The sequence below is a fragment of the Podarcis vaucheri genome (assembly GCF_965113315.1).
Source record: "Podarcis vaucheri genome assembly, chromosome: 9".
Taxonomy (NCBI): Eukaryota; Metazoa; Chordata; class Lepidosauria; order Squamata; family Lacertidae; genus Podarcis; species Podarcis vaucheri.
The window spans coordinates 151,650-166,907 of NC_138767.1; the positions used below are offsets into that span (position 1 = coordinate 151,650).

Genomic DNA, 15,258 nt, shown 5'->3' on the forward strand with positions numbered 1-15,258 from the left:
GCCGTGGCCCAGCCATTGGTCTCCGCTATAGGATCACCCTGCGCGCCTCCTCTCGCTGTTGCTGCTGGCTCGAGCCCCTCTCGGCTCCCGGGAGCTCCCCGTCCCGCCTTAAGTAGGGAGGGACCTTCCAGCCAGGCTTCTCCCTCCCTCCCTCCGCCCCGCCGCGGAGCTGCGCCCGCCCCGTCCGAAGCGGAGCCCCCCGATGCTCTTCGGAGCCAAGCGCGAGCAGGCCGGCCGGGGGCGGGGTGAAGGAGAGGCCGGCCGGGGGCGGCCCGTTAGTCGCCTGGCCTTGAACAGCGGGGCAGCGCGGCTCGGAGGCGGCGGCGGGGACGCAGTGGAGGCGGCGCAGCTCAGCCGAGGTCAGCGGGGACCCCGGGCGGGGCGGCGAGGACGGCCCTTGCGGGGAGCGCACCGGAGGCGCCCGCTCCTTCGGGAAGAGATGGAGCTGGGCGAGCGGGAGGGGGAACTTTGAAGACGCGACGCCGTCTCGGAAGCAGGCGCCCATGGCAGAGGCCGCCCCCGAGCCTGGCTGGCTGGCCAGCCCTGCCCAGCTCCGGGAGGACGGGGGAGCTCCGGGGTGGGCGGCTGCGTGGGACCCCGCGGCATCCCGAGGCAGCTGGGAGGCGGGACGGGGGAGGAAGGGGGCCTCCAGACGCCTCCCCGCCCGGCCCCTGGAGGCCAGGACTCCTCGCGGGGGCGGGCGGGCGGGCCGCGGTTCCTCTCGCAAGGCCCCGACGGGAGAAGGTAGACGGCCTCTGCCCGGGGAGGCTCCATCTCGCTCTCCCAACTCGCGACCACTTTCTCCTTTTAAAAGTCCCGGCTCGGCCAATGCGGCCGCCGGCTGCCTCCTCCGCCCGAAGGGCTCTCTGCCCGGCCCAGGAGGGACCAAAGCCGCCTCCGCCTTCCCTCTCCGGGCCCTCGCCCACCGGCAACCCCCCTTTTTGCGAAAGTTAAAAGCCCCTCGACAGTTCCGCAGGGTGACTCGATCCCCAAGTGGCGCCCACCTGGCCAGCGGAAGGGGCTCCTGCGGAGGGGGGGCTTGTTCCGAGCCCTTGGGAGCAGCATCCGCGCCAGTTCAGCCCGAGAAGCGGGGCGGGCGCCTCTGGTCCTGGGCAAGGGCACAGGATGGCCGCGGGGATTGGCTCGGTGCTCCCGGGTGGAGGAATGGCCTCGCTGGGGCAGGACGACCGCGAGGCTGACCTTGCAGGGCCGCGACTGCCCGGGGGTTCTCCCCCCCCCTCAAGCTCCCTCTCTTCCCCTCCAGGTCCAGGCAGCCAGGACGATGGGTCTTGCCCTGTGGGAGGTGCTGGGGCTGCTGTGTGGGGTCTGGCTGGGGGTGGGCGCCGCCCAGCAGAGCACCCCAGCGGCACCCACAGTGCAGAGCACCCCGGCTGGCCCCAAGCTGCAGTTCCGGCTGGCTGGCTACCCCCGCAAGCACAACGAGGGGCGCATCGAGGTCTTCTACGGCCAGGAGTGGGGCACCATTTGCGACGACGACTTCACGCTGGCCAACGCCCACGTTCTCTGCCGCCACTTGGGCTTTGTGGCCGCCACCGGCTGGACTCACAGCGCCAAGTATGGCAAAGGCATCGGTGAGCGTCGAGGGCCAGGGCAAGGGGCGCTGGGATGGGGCGGGGGCGGGGGCGGGGCAGCCCCTGCACCGTTTTGTCCTTGAGGAGACACTCATAAGCTGCAGCCTTGATCTGATCCAGGCTGCACATTTTAATTTATTAAATTTCTAGAAGATCCCAGGGTGCTTCACAATATAAAAATCACAAAATACATAACATAGTAACAAACACACCATGCAGTTTAAAAGGCCACAGATTGTTTAAATACATCATATTATGTAATTGTTTATTGCACTTAAATAAGGAGCTCACAGTGGACCACTGCTTCTCCCACTCCTCGTTTAATCTGCACAACAGCCCTGTGAGGTGGGTCAGGCTGAAAGGCACGGACTGGCCCATGGTCACCCAGTGAGCGACTTGAACCCTGGTCTCTCCTGGTTGGACACTCTAACCACAAAACCACACTGGCTCCTCGCTTTCCACAGCTTTCTAGGCCACAATCTTGCAGAACCAGTGAAGGAATACTAAAAGATTGTGCATTTAAGCATATGCAGAGAGCATTTCTCCTCTTTGCTGGGTAAGCACAGCCAGTCCTAAGGAGCAGGCATCCAAGATTGACTAAGGAAAAGTCTCTGGCTAGAGTCGCTCTCAGGTCAGGCTGAGTGCTCTCTCCTTTTCTTTCTTTCTTTCTTTCTTTCTTTCTCTCTCTCTCTCTCTCTCTCTCTCTCTCTCTCTCTCTCTCTCTCCCTCTCCATCACCCACCTGACTCCTCCTGGCTATGGCTTTGCAGGGCGCATCTGGCTGGACAACGTTAACTGTGGGGGCAGTGAGAAGAGCATCACGGACTGCCGGTCGAGGGGCTGGGGCAACAGCGACTGCTCCCATGAAGAAGACGCCGGTGTCATCTGCAAAGACGAGCGCATCCCTGGCTTTGTGGACTCCAATGTGATTGAGGTGGGTGGGGGGACGTTTGCTTGGGGGCAGTGGGGGGGGGAGGCCGGCAGGGCTGCTGTGCCTGTGGCAGCAGAGGCAGTGGGAGCTAGGGGGACCCCCGTTCCTGCTGCAGACAACTGCTCCCTATGCATGTGGGTCCCAACAAGGCTGCAATAAGCAGAAGTGGAAGGCTTGGAAGAGCACAGGATGTTCCCTGAAAGAGACTGGAGGAGGCCCAGGCGGGACGGGGGGGGGGGTGGAAGGAAGGAAGAAGGGCCCCCAGCTGGGCCAGCCCTGCCTTCGTGCCTGGGCCTGTTGCCTGGGGCTCAGTCCCTCTTGAGGAAGGATTCAGCTACCCTGAATCTTCCAACCTCAGCTTCATGGGCTGCCCAGGTGTGGGTGTTTCTGCATCTATGGCAGGCGAAAAAGAGTAGGAAACAGCAAGCGAGAGCAAGGCAGCTCTGGCCAGATGTTCCTCTTGCGGCTGCCTGTGGCCAGCTGGCTGGGACGCGTTTCCTCCACGAAGGGAGAGCAAATGTTCAGCTGGAGGGTGATTTTCCAGGAAAAATGTCTCATGGCTCCAGCACACAGACTTTTCCAGGCGCATTCCTATGTGGGGCTTTAACGTCACTGTTAGGACAGTCTGGGATCTAGCCCTGCGGGTGTAAGGGGGTCACTGCGGAAGCGGGGAAGGAGTGGGGGGCAAGAGGGAGCCTGGCCTGAGGTGTCCCTGGGAGACCTGGCAGGGCTGCTTTGGGGCCACATTCCTTCCATTTTTCCATTGCCAGTTTGCCCATATTATATTCTGGAGAATTTTGAGGTGGGTGAACTCTTCCCCACCCCCAGTTTTGGGCTTCCCTGCAAGCATTTCCCAGCGAGCCAGGCCCCAGTCAGGAAGTCCTCCTGGGAAGCTACAGCAGACCCCTCACCCCACACAGACCCCCTTGGCTCTTCCTTCCTCTGCTCAGGGCGCCCTCCTCACACCGCCCTGATGGCCTCCCGTCTCCAGCTGGCGGGGGTGACGTCAGCCCTGGAACTGGGGCACCAGCTGGGCAGGAGGCCAGAGGCGTTTTACACCCACAGCATTCCGTTCTGTGACTCGTCACTCGAGGGGAAAGTGGGGGCCGCCTGGTGTCACTTGGCCACAGCAAAGCCGTGCTGCTTTCTATTAAGCAGGCCCCACCCCCCTGTGGCTGCATTTTTGGGTCCAGGGATTCTTTTCTCAACAGCAGGAGGTTCCACCCGAGCCCCAGCCGTCTCCTTCCTCTCAGCAAAAGAGTCTCTGCCCTCTTCCTCCTCCTCCCCCCACTTTGGAGACCCTGCTGGTTTCTGTGTGTGTTGGGGGGCGGTGTTAAAAGTTGTTTTCCCAACAGGCTCCCACCAGACAGGTCCCACCTTCCAGCCTCCAACTCCTCCTCCTTGCAACCCTCTCCCAACCCCCAGCAATGTGGGAATCACAACTCAAGCATCCTTTCTCGGGGTGGAACCCAGTCCCCTGCCAGGCCATGCAGTGGGGCAGAGGTCTCTGCCTGGGGCTGACCCTCCCTCCCTCCCTCCAGACAGAGCAGAACCAGGTGGAGGAGCTGCGCCTGCGCCCCGTGGTCTCCCACGCCAAGCGGCCCCTGCCCGTGGCAGAGGGCATTGTGGAGGTCCGCCACCGGGGCAGCTGGGCACAGATCTGTGATGAGAACTGGAGCAGCCGCAACAGCCGCGTCATCTGTGGGATGCTGGGCTTCCCTGCTGAGAAGAAGGTCAACCGCAATTTCTACAAGTGAGTGACTGCGTGGAGGGGGGAGAACCGAGATGCCCCCCCCATTCAGACCCTTGGAGGACAGTCTTGCCACTGACCTCCATGGGGGAGGGGGAATGGACTGATCACATGCTGGGAAATTGCTGGTTAACATTGTCTGTCTCTGGAGACATGGAGGAGGGTGTCTTTGGGGGTGAAGCCAGGCTGTTGAAGAGTTCCAGCTGTGGCTGGAGAGACCGACAGGGGAGAGACATGTTTTGTTGCAGCTGGGGCAGAGAAAGGTGGTCAGTTGCACCATGGCATTTCTTCTCTCTGCGCTCCTACCAGTGGTCATTCCTCCTCTGGTCACTGCTATAGAAGCATGACCTCACTGTCCGTCTCCAGGCACTGCGGTCATCTGTTGGGAAATGAGGAGAGGACCTTTGGACTCTTCCCCATCCTCTGCACTTAAGTCTTGGATACTGTCGTCATCATCATAGCCATGTGTCAAGACCCCTTTAAGGCTCTGCCCCCCGGAGTGCAAATTCCTGTCAAGGATTACACCAAACGGGAGGTGTCACAAATGACACAGAAGTCAGAATCTGGATTGACCTTTAACAGATTGGGAAACTGGGCTAAAACTGGCAAAATGGCTTTTAATAGGGACAAATTTCAGTTTTTACACTTAGGCAGGGAAAACCAGCTTTGTATCTAGAATGGGGGACACCTGACTGGACAGCAGGTCATGTGAAAAGGATCTCAGGCTCTTCTTCGATCACAAGCTTGACGTGAGTCCACAGTGTGATGCAGCAGCAAAAGAGGCTAATGCAATTCTAGGCTGCATCAACAGAAGTCTAGTGTCCTGATCAAGGGAAGTCAGAGTCCTGCTCTAGTCTGTCTTGGTCAGCCTCCACCTGGAGTCCCATGGGCACCAAAATTTATAGGTTTGGACTGCTGTAAATGACATCACCACCCTGGAGCAGAGCTATCCTACAGCTCCCGTCTAGCAATGTCTATCTTGCCTTGCAAGGAGCCAAGGTCTTTGGAGGAGGTTGCTGTCTTGCCTTGGCCCTTCCTGTCTTGCCAGCTAAGCTGCTTTGAGTTCAGACGGTTAGATTTGGGGAGGGTGTCTGGGTGGGAGGTGGGAAGCTGCTCAGTGGAAGCACCTCCAGCTCTTGCAGCTAGAGAACAGGAGGATTGGGACCAACTTGGCCAGATGTTGCCCTGGGGGCTCCCCCCCCCCGCCTGGCCCCTCGTCTGTCTTCCTGAAGAGGCCCTGTTGACTTTCCTCCCGCAGGCGGGCCAAGCGAGCTGCCAAGGGCCGGAGGAAGCCAGGCCCCCGGAAGAGGTAACGGAGCCAGGAGGCCCCTGCTTCTGTGCAGCAGGCGGACCCTGGCCCCCCGCCCCTGAGTCCTGCCCTACCCCCCACCTGACAGGGGGCCATGCTGTCCTGCTCAGTCCGGATTCACTGGCTGTGGATCCAGAAGGGGAGGTGGTGAACCTCCTCCCCAAACTGAGCGCCCCTTTCCGCAATGCTTCCCCTCCAGGTTTGAGGGCAGGAGGTTCACCAGTGACTCAGAGGCGCTGCTGGAGGGCTGAGCTCTCTGCTTCCTGCCTCCTCTGCCTCTCAGTGGGGCAGCACCTCTCTCTGGGGCATTCCCCAGGGGTGGATGACATTTCTTGTCTTGCCAGGGGCATGAGTGTCTCATGGCCCTAGGCTGCTCTGGAGCTGAGCCATTTCTGCTGTGCGGACGGGGGCTGGCACTGAGGAACATGGAGAGTTTGGGGGGGCAGCATTTGTCTTGATAGGACCCTTTGGAGCCCCCCCCCACTATGCAGAGTTGGAATCATAGTATTATAGAATTGGAAGGGACCTGAGGGTCATTTGACAGACAGACAGGAGAGAAGCCCTCTGGCCTTGCGATGGATCCTTGCCCGTCTCCATCACCCTGACTTGGCCTGGGGAGCTGGTGTGTCAATGGCACGGGAAGACGCCGGAATGTTTCCGAGGAAAGGAGCGGGCAGGGCGGGGGGAGAAGGAAATTGGGGCAGCACCTGAGCCATGTGAATGGGCGTCTGGCCGCAGAGGACTTTGGACAAAGGGGGCAGTGTGTGCTCTGTCTGGTCCAGGGATGTCTGAGCGGTGACTCACTGCTGGGCTGAGGGCACCTCTGTGTGCCTTCAGCTGGGAAGAAAGAGGCGTCTTTGCAGGCAGGCAAGCAAAGGTGGGCTGCAAGGGGGGGGGCGCTGGGAGGGAGCTGAGCACCCAGGTCCCACCGTGTAACCTGGGTCCACTGTGTGGCATCATCCGTTTCCTCTCTGAGTCTTCCCTAAAAGGGCTCTTCAGCTCAGCCTGAGGGCAAAAGAAGGTATAGGAGGAAGGTTTATAAAAGCACCCAGAAAGTGCTTCTTTTGGGGGGGGGGGGCTCCTCTCTCTTTCATAATTCCAGGACTCAGGAAGTGATCCAATGTTGGGAGAGTTCCAGTGGGCAAAGAGGCAGTTCTTCATTGCAGAACCTGGAATCCGCTGCCACAAGTCAGACGGGGGCCTCTTTAGAAGGGAATTAGGCAAATTCCTGAAGGCCAGAGGAAGTGGGTTTGCCCTGCCTCATTCCCTGGCCCATCCTATCCTGAGCTCTCTGTTATGACTCCCCAAAGGTCCCACCAGGTGGAAAAAAGATCTTTCCCAGCCTTTGGAGTGTGTGCGAGAGATTTTTTTTTGGGGGGGGTTATCCTGGGCTCTTCTGCATTCATAGCACCATGTCCTCTGCTGCTGAGCTAGGATCCCTCCTGGCTAAATGGAGCCTCCTTTTACAGAAGCACTCTACCATCCTACATGTGCCAGCTGCTGGGGAGAAAATGGGGACTGCAATCAGCTTTGAGGTTTCTCACAGCACTTTGCATGGTGCTGTGGGGCACAGTGGGGTGGGCTAGAGGGAGGCTTTGGATGCCCAGCGAGGGCGGGAGGGGGCATTCTCCTGAGTCCCAAGGCAGAAATGAGACATTGAGCCACAGAACTGCAGAGCTGGAAGAGACCTCCCCCCTGCAATGCTTGACTGCCGGTGTGGGGCTGCATGGCTTCTCTGCGTGGGGCTGGGGCTGCTGGCATGAGTCCTGGGGGAGTGGATGCCAGGCTTGCTTCTGACAAGCCTGGGCTGGCCTGTGTGGCCTGATCCATCCCGGAGCTGTGCAAATGAGCAGAGAGTTTGCAAGGATCCGGCCCCAGGGAGGGAGGGGTGCATGGTGGGCTCCGTCACTCACCTTGTCTGTCTGTCTTCCAGGCCGGTCTCCAGGTCTCGCCCCAAACATAGACGCAGGGAGGACTTTAGGGGCACCAAGAGGTAATGGGGACTTGTGAGTCCCTGGGAGTCTGAGGGCAGGACTGCCACCCGGCTGCTGCCCGAGGCTCTTCTGCAGCCGTCATTCCAGGTCCAGAGAAGCCGAGGGCCCTGCTTGGTATGGGAGTGCAGGGGACAGTGGGGGGGGGCAGATGCTACGATGCACGCCTGCCCCACAGGTGCCCCACCTGTGTGCTTCTTCCAGCCCTGCCCTCTGACCCCCCTCCTATTCCCTGCAGGCTCTCCCTGGAGCGGCAGCCGCTCAACTACCGCCTGCACTCGGTGGCCTGCCTGGGGACGGAGGTGCACCTCTCCCTCTGCTCCTTCGAGTTCTACAAGGGCAACGCCACGGGCGCCTGCAGGGCGGGGATGCCGGCCGTGGTCAGCTGCGTCCCTGGGCCGCTGTTTGCCACCGGGAACGCCCAGAAGAAGAAGAGGCAGCGGCAGCAGACGGGGCAGGTGAGCGAGGAAGGAGGGAGCAGGGGGCACTTGCCCAGCCTGCCAGCTATTTCACAGAATCCTAGAATTGTGGAATTGGAAGGGACCCCCAAGGGTCATCTAGTCCAACCCCCTGGAACGCAGGACACAGCTGTTTATTATGACCTAAACATCCCTCCTTTCCTCCAAATGGAGCGCAAGTTGGCACCTCTTCCCATTTTGTCCTGCAACAAAATTTGTCCTGGAAGGCAGGTCAGGCTGAGAGATGGCAGCTGCCCAAAGATCGGCCCCTGAGCTCCAGGGTGGTGGAGTCTCTCCCAGGTCCCAGCTCTCAAACCACTGCACTGCACTACCTCTGAGGACTGTGGAGTGGGGCAGCCTCAGGGCACCACCTCCTGGGCGTCTCAACTGCCCTTTGCTCCCCACAGCAGCACGTACGGCTGAAGGGAGGGGCCAAGCCCGGCGAGGGGCGGGTCGAGGTGCTGAAGAACGGCGAGTGGGGCACCGTCTGCGATGACCGGTGGAGCCTGGCATCCGCCAGTGTTGTGTGCCGGGAGCTTGGCTTTGGGAGCGCCAAGGAGGCTCTGACGGGGGCACGCATGGGCCAAGGTGAGCCGCTGGGGGGGGCTGGGCTGCTCCTTCAGGGGTGCCCCACAGTCCAACAGTCCCTCCCCCCCCCACAGCCGTCTGGACTGCCACAGGTGCCAGAAAGGCCTGGCACTCCATGTTCATGGGGGGTCCCCCCACTCTGCGTGCACCCCCACCGGCAGAGATGTGCTCACTTTGGAAACCAGTATACTTCTACAGAAAAGACTAGCCTGGCAAAGGAAATGTGGGTGGTGGCTTGGGATGACGAAAGGGGGCACAGGCCGTCTCTGACTCCCCACCACCACCTTCCCCATAGACTGCTCCCCAAAAGGGGCTCTCAGCTGGCCATTCCCAGAGGCCCAGCGTTTCCTCTCCTGCCACAGGAATGGGCCAGATCCACCTGAATGAGGTGCGCTGCCTGGGCACTGAGAAGTCCCTCTGGAGCTGCCCCCACAAGAACATCACGCAGGAGGACTGCAAGCACACGGAGGACGCGGCCGTCCGCTGCAACGTCCCCTACATGGGCCACGAAACCACGGTCAGCACTGGGGGCCCCAGGGAAGAGGCGCCTTGTCCTCTCCCCACCCCCCAAGTAGCAGCAGCAGCAGCTCCTCCCAAAGGACGGGGAACTTCACTAGGCTGCCTGCAGGCTTTTCCCAGCCCACACCTCCCCCTATGCAGATTGGGGCTGGCAACCCACAGTGCACCTGTGGGGGGGGGCTTGGTTTGCGGCCAGGGCTGGGGAACCCTTGAGGCCACGATGACGTGCCCCCCACTCGGCTGGGGCTGAGGGCGGCCACTGCCTTCCTGGCCTTGGCTGGTGGGAAGGGACAGCCGCCAGCTCATCGCTGGGCTTCCCCACAGATCCGCATCGCCGGGGGGCGAACGGCATTTGAGGGGCGCGTGGAGGTGAAGCACGCCGGCCGCTGGGGCACCGTCTGCAGCACAGGCTGGAGCACCACTGAGGCCATGGTGGCCTGTCGCCAACTCGGCCTGGGCTACGCCATGCATGCCGTGACGGTAGGTGTGGGGCAGCCGTGGGGCTGGGAAGGAGGCAGTCAGGGGAGGGGTTTCCTGGGAGGGCAGCTGGGTGAAGGAGAAGAGGCCCAGTGGAGAAGAAGAGGGGTGGGGGGGCTACTACTAGCCAAGAGAACTGTGGAGTTGGGAGGGACGCCAGAGGCCATCTAGTCTGACCCCCTGCAATGCAGGTATGGCAGCTGAAGCAGCCCTGGCAGATGGCCACCTGCTCTGCTCCAACAAGGCAGGAGAGTCCATTGGATCTGGTGCTCTGGCCTCTGGTTGGACGCTGCAGGAACCGGATTTGGGAACCAGCACAACAGACTCCCTCAGGAGGTTGGTAGCAGAGGCTGGATGGCCCGCGGTCCCAGAGGCTTTAGTTGCGATTCCTGCATTTCAGGGGGCTGGACTAGATGGCCCTTGGAGGCCCCTTCTGAGACCCTTCTGTTTGGTGCCTCTGCTCGTGCTGGCCACAGAGAGGGGCGAAGGTGCCCCACTGCCCTGCCTCTTGTGCTCTGTCCCCAGGAAACGTGGTACTGGGATGCCAGCAACGTGACGGAGATGGTGCTGAGCGGGGTGAAGTGTGGCGGGCACGAGATGGCGCTCAGCCACTGCCAGCACCACAGCACCCTCAACTGCCCCAAGACGGGCACCCGGTTCGCCGCTGGAGTCATCTGCTCAGAAAGTGAGGCAGAGGAGGGACTGCTGGGGGGCAGAAGGAGACCCCAGGGCCTGCTCCTGGGAGCAAGCCCACCTGGAAGCCCGTTGGGGGTCAGGGGAGGAAGGGGCTCCTTTGAGAGACATGCCCTCCCACCTTCTCTGGGGTCACTGAGAGGCAGAGGGGCCAGCCCCACAGCAGAGACTGGCTGGCTCTTCAGGTGGCCCTATGCCTTGGGCTAGCCCCACAGCTGCTGGGCCCGGCCCCCTCCCCTTCTCTCTTCACAGCGGCCTCGGACTTGCTGCTGCATGCCCCCCTGGTACAAGAGACGGCGTACATTGAGGACCGCCCTCTGCACATGCTCTACTGCGCTGCGGAGGAGAACTGCCTGTCCAGCAGCGCCCGCAATGCCAACTGGCCCTACGGCCACCGCCGCCTCCTGCGCTTCTCCTCGCAGATCCACAACAACGGCCGGGCCGACTTTCGCCCCAAGGCAGGGCGCCACTCCTGGGTCTGGCACGAATGTCACGGGTGAGCCCCTCTCTCTCGCTCCCTCGCTCTCCTCTGGGCTCAGGGCTGGGTCTCTCGCTCTTTTTATTCTGTTGTGTTTATATCCCACCTTTCCCCCCAAGGACCTAAAGGTGGCGAAGGCATGCTTCTCTCTCTGCCCTCTTCATTTAAATACTCCCAACACCCTTCAAGGTAGGCTAGTTGCCCAGGGAGCTTCATGGACCCTGGTCTCTCCTTGCCCAGTGCTCTAACCACTGCACAACACTGCCGTGTCTCACCCCAGGCACTACCACAGCATGGACGTCTTCACCCACTATGACCTCCTGACTTCCAATGGCACCAAAGTCGCAGAGGGACACAAGGCCAGCTTCTGCCTGGAGGACACTGAATGCCACGAGGGTGGGTGAAGCTGCCAGGGTGCCTGTGGCCGTGGGGGGGGGAGCAGGGGGCAGTGGCTGCCTTTGCTCTGAGGCTCAGAAGCCCAGATAGGAATGGGATCTAAAGGAGTCCAATGAGCTCAGGTTTGCCTACACTGACGGGCAGCAGCTTCCCAGGGGTTCAGGGAGGAGTTTGCTGCCCCCTGGCAGGACTTGACCCCCCCTCCCCTTCTTTGGACAGACGTGAGCAAGCGCTATGAATGTGCCAACTTTGGGGAGCAGGGCATCACGGTGGGCTGCTGGGACCTCTATCGCCACGACATTGACTGCCAGTGGATAGACATCACCGACGTCAAGGCTGGCAACTACATCCTGCAGGTGAGACCAGAAGAGGGAGGGGAGGGGCAGCAAACTCCGCAGGTGAACTGCAGGTTGTGTGAATGGCAACTGTCAGGGATGCTATAGCTGCGGTTCCTGCACTGCAGGAGTTGGACTATATGGCCCTGAGAGTCCCTTCGGCAGGAGATGAATTGAGGATTAAATCTGTAGATTAAACTTCAAACCACCTATTCCACGTGTGGGAGAAATGGAAAAGCTAAGTGGGCTGTGAAGCCTTTTTGGCAAAGTAAACACACTTAAGTCATTTTGCAGCTTCCTGAATTTTAGGAATGAGGCAGTTATACCTTTTTATACCTTTATTTGAGGTTCACTGTCCTTCCTCTCCACCTGCTGCAGAAAAGGTTCCACACGTTTTAGTAAGACAAACATACAAAAATTGTTTACTTACATTTCAATGCAGGCAGCAAATACAGGAAAGTAGAAGCATAATGACACTTTTAAGGTTGGTCGTCTCAGAACAGGGTGTGTCTGTCTGGAGCCCCCAGGCACATGACTGCTTGAGAGCATGGTGGACAGGGAGGGCAAGGGATTGGGTCACAGAATTCCCTCCCAGAGGAGACACACACAGGGGGGCCTTCCAACTCTCCATTTCTATTACGGGAGTCCCTGCCAAGCCTGGTCTTATGAGAGGCAGGAAGCGATTCCCTCTCTACCCCACTTCCTGCCTAGTTTTTTATAAATAGGGCCTGATCCAGCCCTGTGGCTGCAACTCTATAGACACTGACCTGGCAGCGAGCAAAAGGCCGTCCAAGGCCGGGCACCAAATCAGGCCCTGTTGAAATCAGTGGGGCAGGAATGGCAGTGGGCGCCGCACCTGTGGAGCTTCTGCCTTGCTCCCCGCTCCAGCCCTTCCTCAGGGCTTTGACGTCCAGCTCTCAGAGCACTCCCTGCCCCCCAGGATGGGTGCCATTTCTTCCCAGCAGCCCGTGGGGCGCAGGGCTCCCTTCAGCCTCCCTCCCTTCCTCCAGGTGGTGATTAACCCCCGGTACGAAGTGGCGGAGAGCGACTTCACCAACAACGCCATGAAGTGCAACTGCAAGTATGACGGCCATCGCATCTGGGTGCACAGCTGCCATATAGGTACTTTCCAAGGGTTTTTTGGGGGGGGCTTGCTGGGGGTCCCCTCCTCTTCCTCATGCCCTCCTCTGGTCCTTCTGCTGCAGGTGATGCTCTCAGTGAGGAGGCAAACAGGCGCTTTGAACAGTACCCAGGACAGCTCAATAACCAGATTTTGTAGGCCAGACCACAAGCGCCACCGGCTGGCCTGCCCGACAGAAGGGGGGCTGAGCCCTGAAAGCCCATGACAGACAGACGGACAGCGGCTCACCTGGCGCGGCGCAGCCCTGAACGTTGGCAATGGGCATAAGAAAAGCAGGCTGCTGACCCCCTGCTCCCCCCTCCATAGGGGAGCTGGGACTGAACTGCAGGGCCAACCCCCCCTCAAAACCCCCCACCTCAAAGCTGTTTTTTCCCCCAGAAATGGGAGCATCTGACACGATGGAGAAATTGCGGGGGGGGGGGGGGTCAGGAGGAAGGCTGTCTACACCACTCCTGCCTGCCTGCTCAGGAGCTGCTCCTTCTGCCCCCCTGCACAGCCCCCCCCTTTCTGGTGTTGCAGGCTCCGAGGCCAGTTCTTGTTTCCTATATAAAGTTCATGTCTTTTGTCCAACTTGCCTCCCAGCTGATGTGTGAGGAAGGGGCAGCTCAGCTCCAAGACAGGAAAAGCTCCAACCCCCCCCCCGCACGCCCCCCCCAAAGGCCTTTGCATCGCACCTGGGAGGGGGCCAGGTCGGGAAGCCCCTCAGCGTGGTGGAGGGAAGGGTCCTGTAGCCCCCAAAGGGCCAGGATTATGCGAGATCACCAGACTCTGCAGAATCTGTTCTCACAGTGGCCAATCGGATGCCCAAAGGGACGCCCACTCATTGTTCTGGCCAAGGAGGGCCATCCGTAATAATCTCCTCCATGAATCTGTCGCTTTCTTTAAAGCCATTCCAGCTGGTGGCCATCCTGCCTCCTGCGGGAGGGAGTTCCACAGATTCCACCGTGTGACGTCCTTTTGCCCGTCCTGAACCTTCCAACATCCAGCTTCTGGGATGTCCACAATTTGGAGAGAGATTTGAGAGAGTAGGAGAAAAACTTCTCTCTCTGCTCTATTTCCCCGTATTAATCTGGGTGGGGCGTCTCAGATGGAGACAGCCAAGAAGAAAAAGGGGGCATTTAGGACCCCCACCCCACCCCACCCCACGGGACCCCCCCTCCCTTGGCCACTTCAGAGCTATGTGAGAAATGTCCTGATGGAGCCCTGCGGTCAGTCGGCCGGCCTGGCCTAATTCTCCTGCAAGAGCCCCCCCTCACTTTCCGTGTCCTGTTTTCCTTCCTGGCTGGACTGCAGAGAAACAAATTCCACGGCTGGAGGTGAAAGAGAGGCCTGTCTGGGCAGCCGGTGGTGGCACAGAGGGACTCACCACCCCTCCCAGGGAGACGCAGCCGAGCCCCTCAAAAGCAAACAGCCCCCCACTCCACCCCCCCAAATTCCTGGGGCTTAGCAAGACCACTTCCAAGGCAAACCACCCCCGGCAGAAATCAGCCCACTTGGGAGCAAGGACAGTGGCAGAGCAGAAAGGAATCTGTGTCGCCATCGCTAAGCGCTGAGGTGGCACGTCTCTTTGGTCAGGGGGGCGGCTTTTCTGTGCCCACCTCCAGTAGCCCGCCCTCCCTCAGTGCAAGCCTTGTTTTTTGGGGGGGAAGGAAGAGTGCCCCCCCCCGTTCCTCCAGGGCGAGGCAACAGATGTGCCAGTCCTTTGAGCCGCCCGGGCAGCAGTTGTGAAGCCCCCACCTCAAATGAGGGCAGCTGGAGCCACTGCAGAGCTGCTAAATTAAACACCCTCGAGCATCCCATAATAAAGACGAAGCTGCTGCCCCCTTGGCAGAACCCTTTATTGGAGCAGAAAGGACCAAGCCACAAAGCCCGTCCCCGTCTGGTACTGGAGCAAGTCAGGTCACACTGAGCAGCGGCTAGCTCTGAAGGGTTTAAAAACAACTTTCTAGTCCTTAAGAACCCTGTGGATGGCGCAACCACCAGCCCTCCCAGCCTCCATTAATTTACCCCACCCTTTATGGCACCCACCGCAGACAGACCCCTCAGGCCCCCCGCTGCCGCCTTGCAGCGGCAAGAGACCCTCCTTAAGGATTCCTGATTCACTGCAGCACCGGCTGGGAGCAGAAGGGGCTGCGGATTGGGCCCCGCCGGGCTTGTACCACATGATTCTGAGTTGGGGGGGGGAATAGCCAAAGGGACCACCTTGCTGCCAGGTCCCCCCAGAGGGATGGCCACTTGCCCCATGGCTTGCCCTCTTGGCCCCTTTTAAAACAGCTGGGCAAGGGGCAAACCAGAGCCCACAGCTGGCCTGGCCTTCGATGCCCATTTGCGCAGCACCGCGACAAAGGATGACCCTCCACAAAATGTGGGCCTGGACAGGTCAATAGCCAAGGGGGAAAGGGGAAAAGGAAAGTGCTGCCCCCCAAAGGGCCTTTCCTGCCAAGTCAGGGAGAGCCCCCAGCTGACATCACACAACACAGAGGAGCAAGACCCACCGAACTGCCACCCGACACCCGCTGCCCCCCCTCCTTCTGTGGGGACAGAGGGCAGGATCAGTCCTCTCCACGCTCAAGGCAAAGTCCGTCTTCCTGCCCAGACCCC

The 15,258-nt window shown here is 60.2% G+C and overlaps 1 protein-coding gene across 4 annotated transcripts; it reads left to right on the top strand.

Moving 5' to 3' along the window:
• The first annotated feature begins 221 nt into the window (after positions 1-221).
• Positions 222-13,227, top strand: LOXL3 (lysyl oxidase like 3). 4 transcript variants are annotated; one of them, XM_082236420.1, is made up of 16 exons: positions 222-359; positions 1,265-1,592; positions 2,362-2,525; positions 4,064-4,275; positions 5,531-5,581; positions 7,515-7,574; positions 7,811-8,030; positions 8,438-8,618; positions 8,981-9,135; positions 9,462-9,617; positions 10,140-10,299; positions 10,560-10,803; positions 11,066-11,181; positions 11,401-11,537; positions 12,527-12,638; positions 12,722-13,227. In XM_082236420.1, the coding sequence occupies exons 2-16, from the start codon at positions 1,283-1,285 to the stop codon at positions 12,793-12,795; spliced, it is 2,352 nt and encodes a 783-aa protein (XP_082092546.1). In that variant the 5' UTR covers positions 222-359; positions 1,265-1,282; the 3' UTR covers positions 12,796-13,227. The 4 variants fall into 4 exon arrangements, with proteins under 4 accessions (XP_082092546.1, XP_082092543.1, XP_082092545.1 ...); XM_082236417.1 differs by lacking the exon at positions 5,531-5,581; XM_082236418.1 differs by lacking the exons at positions 222-359; positions 5,531-5,581 and adding an exon at positions 393-744.
• The last annotated feature ends 2,031 nt before the right edge of the window (positions 13,228-15,258 follow it).

Bases quoted from the DNA above. Each gene is read 5' to 3' on its own strand.
- LOXL3 (XM_082236420.1), top strand. From the start codon at position 1,283: ATGGGTCTTGCCCTGTGGGAGGTGCTGGGGCTGCTGTGTGGGGTCTGG. The intron at 2,526-4,063 runs GTGGGTGGGGGG...CCCTCCCTCCAG, and splicing joins TGGACTCCAATGTGATTGAG to ACAGAGCAGAACCAGGTGGA. The intron at 11,182-11,400 runs GTGGGTGAAGCT...TTCTTTGGACAG, and splicing joins GGACACTGAATGCCACGAGG to ACGTGAGCAAGCGCTATGAA.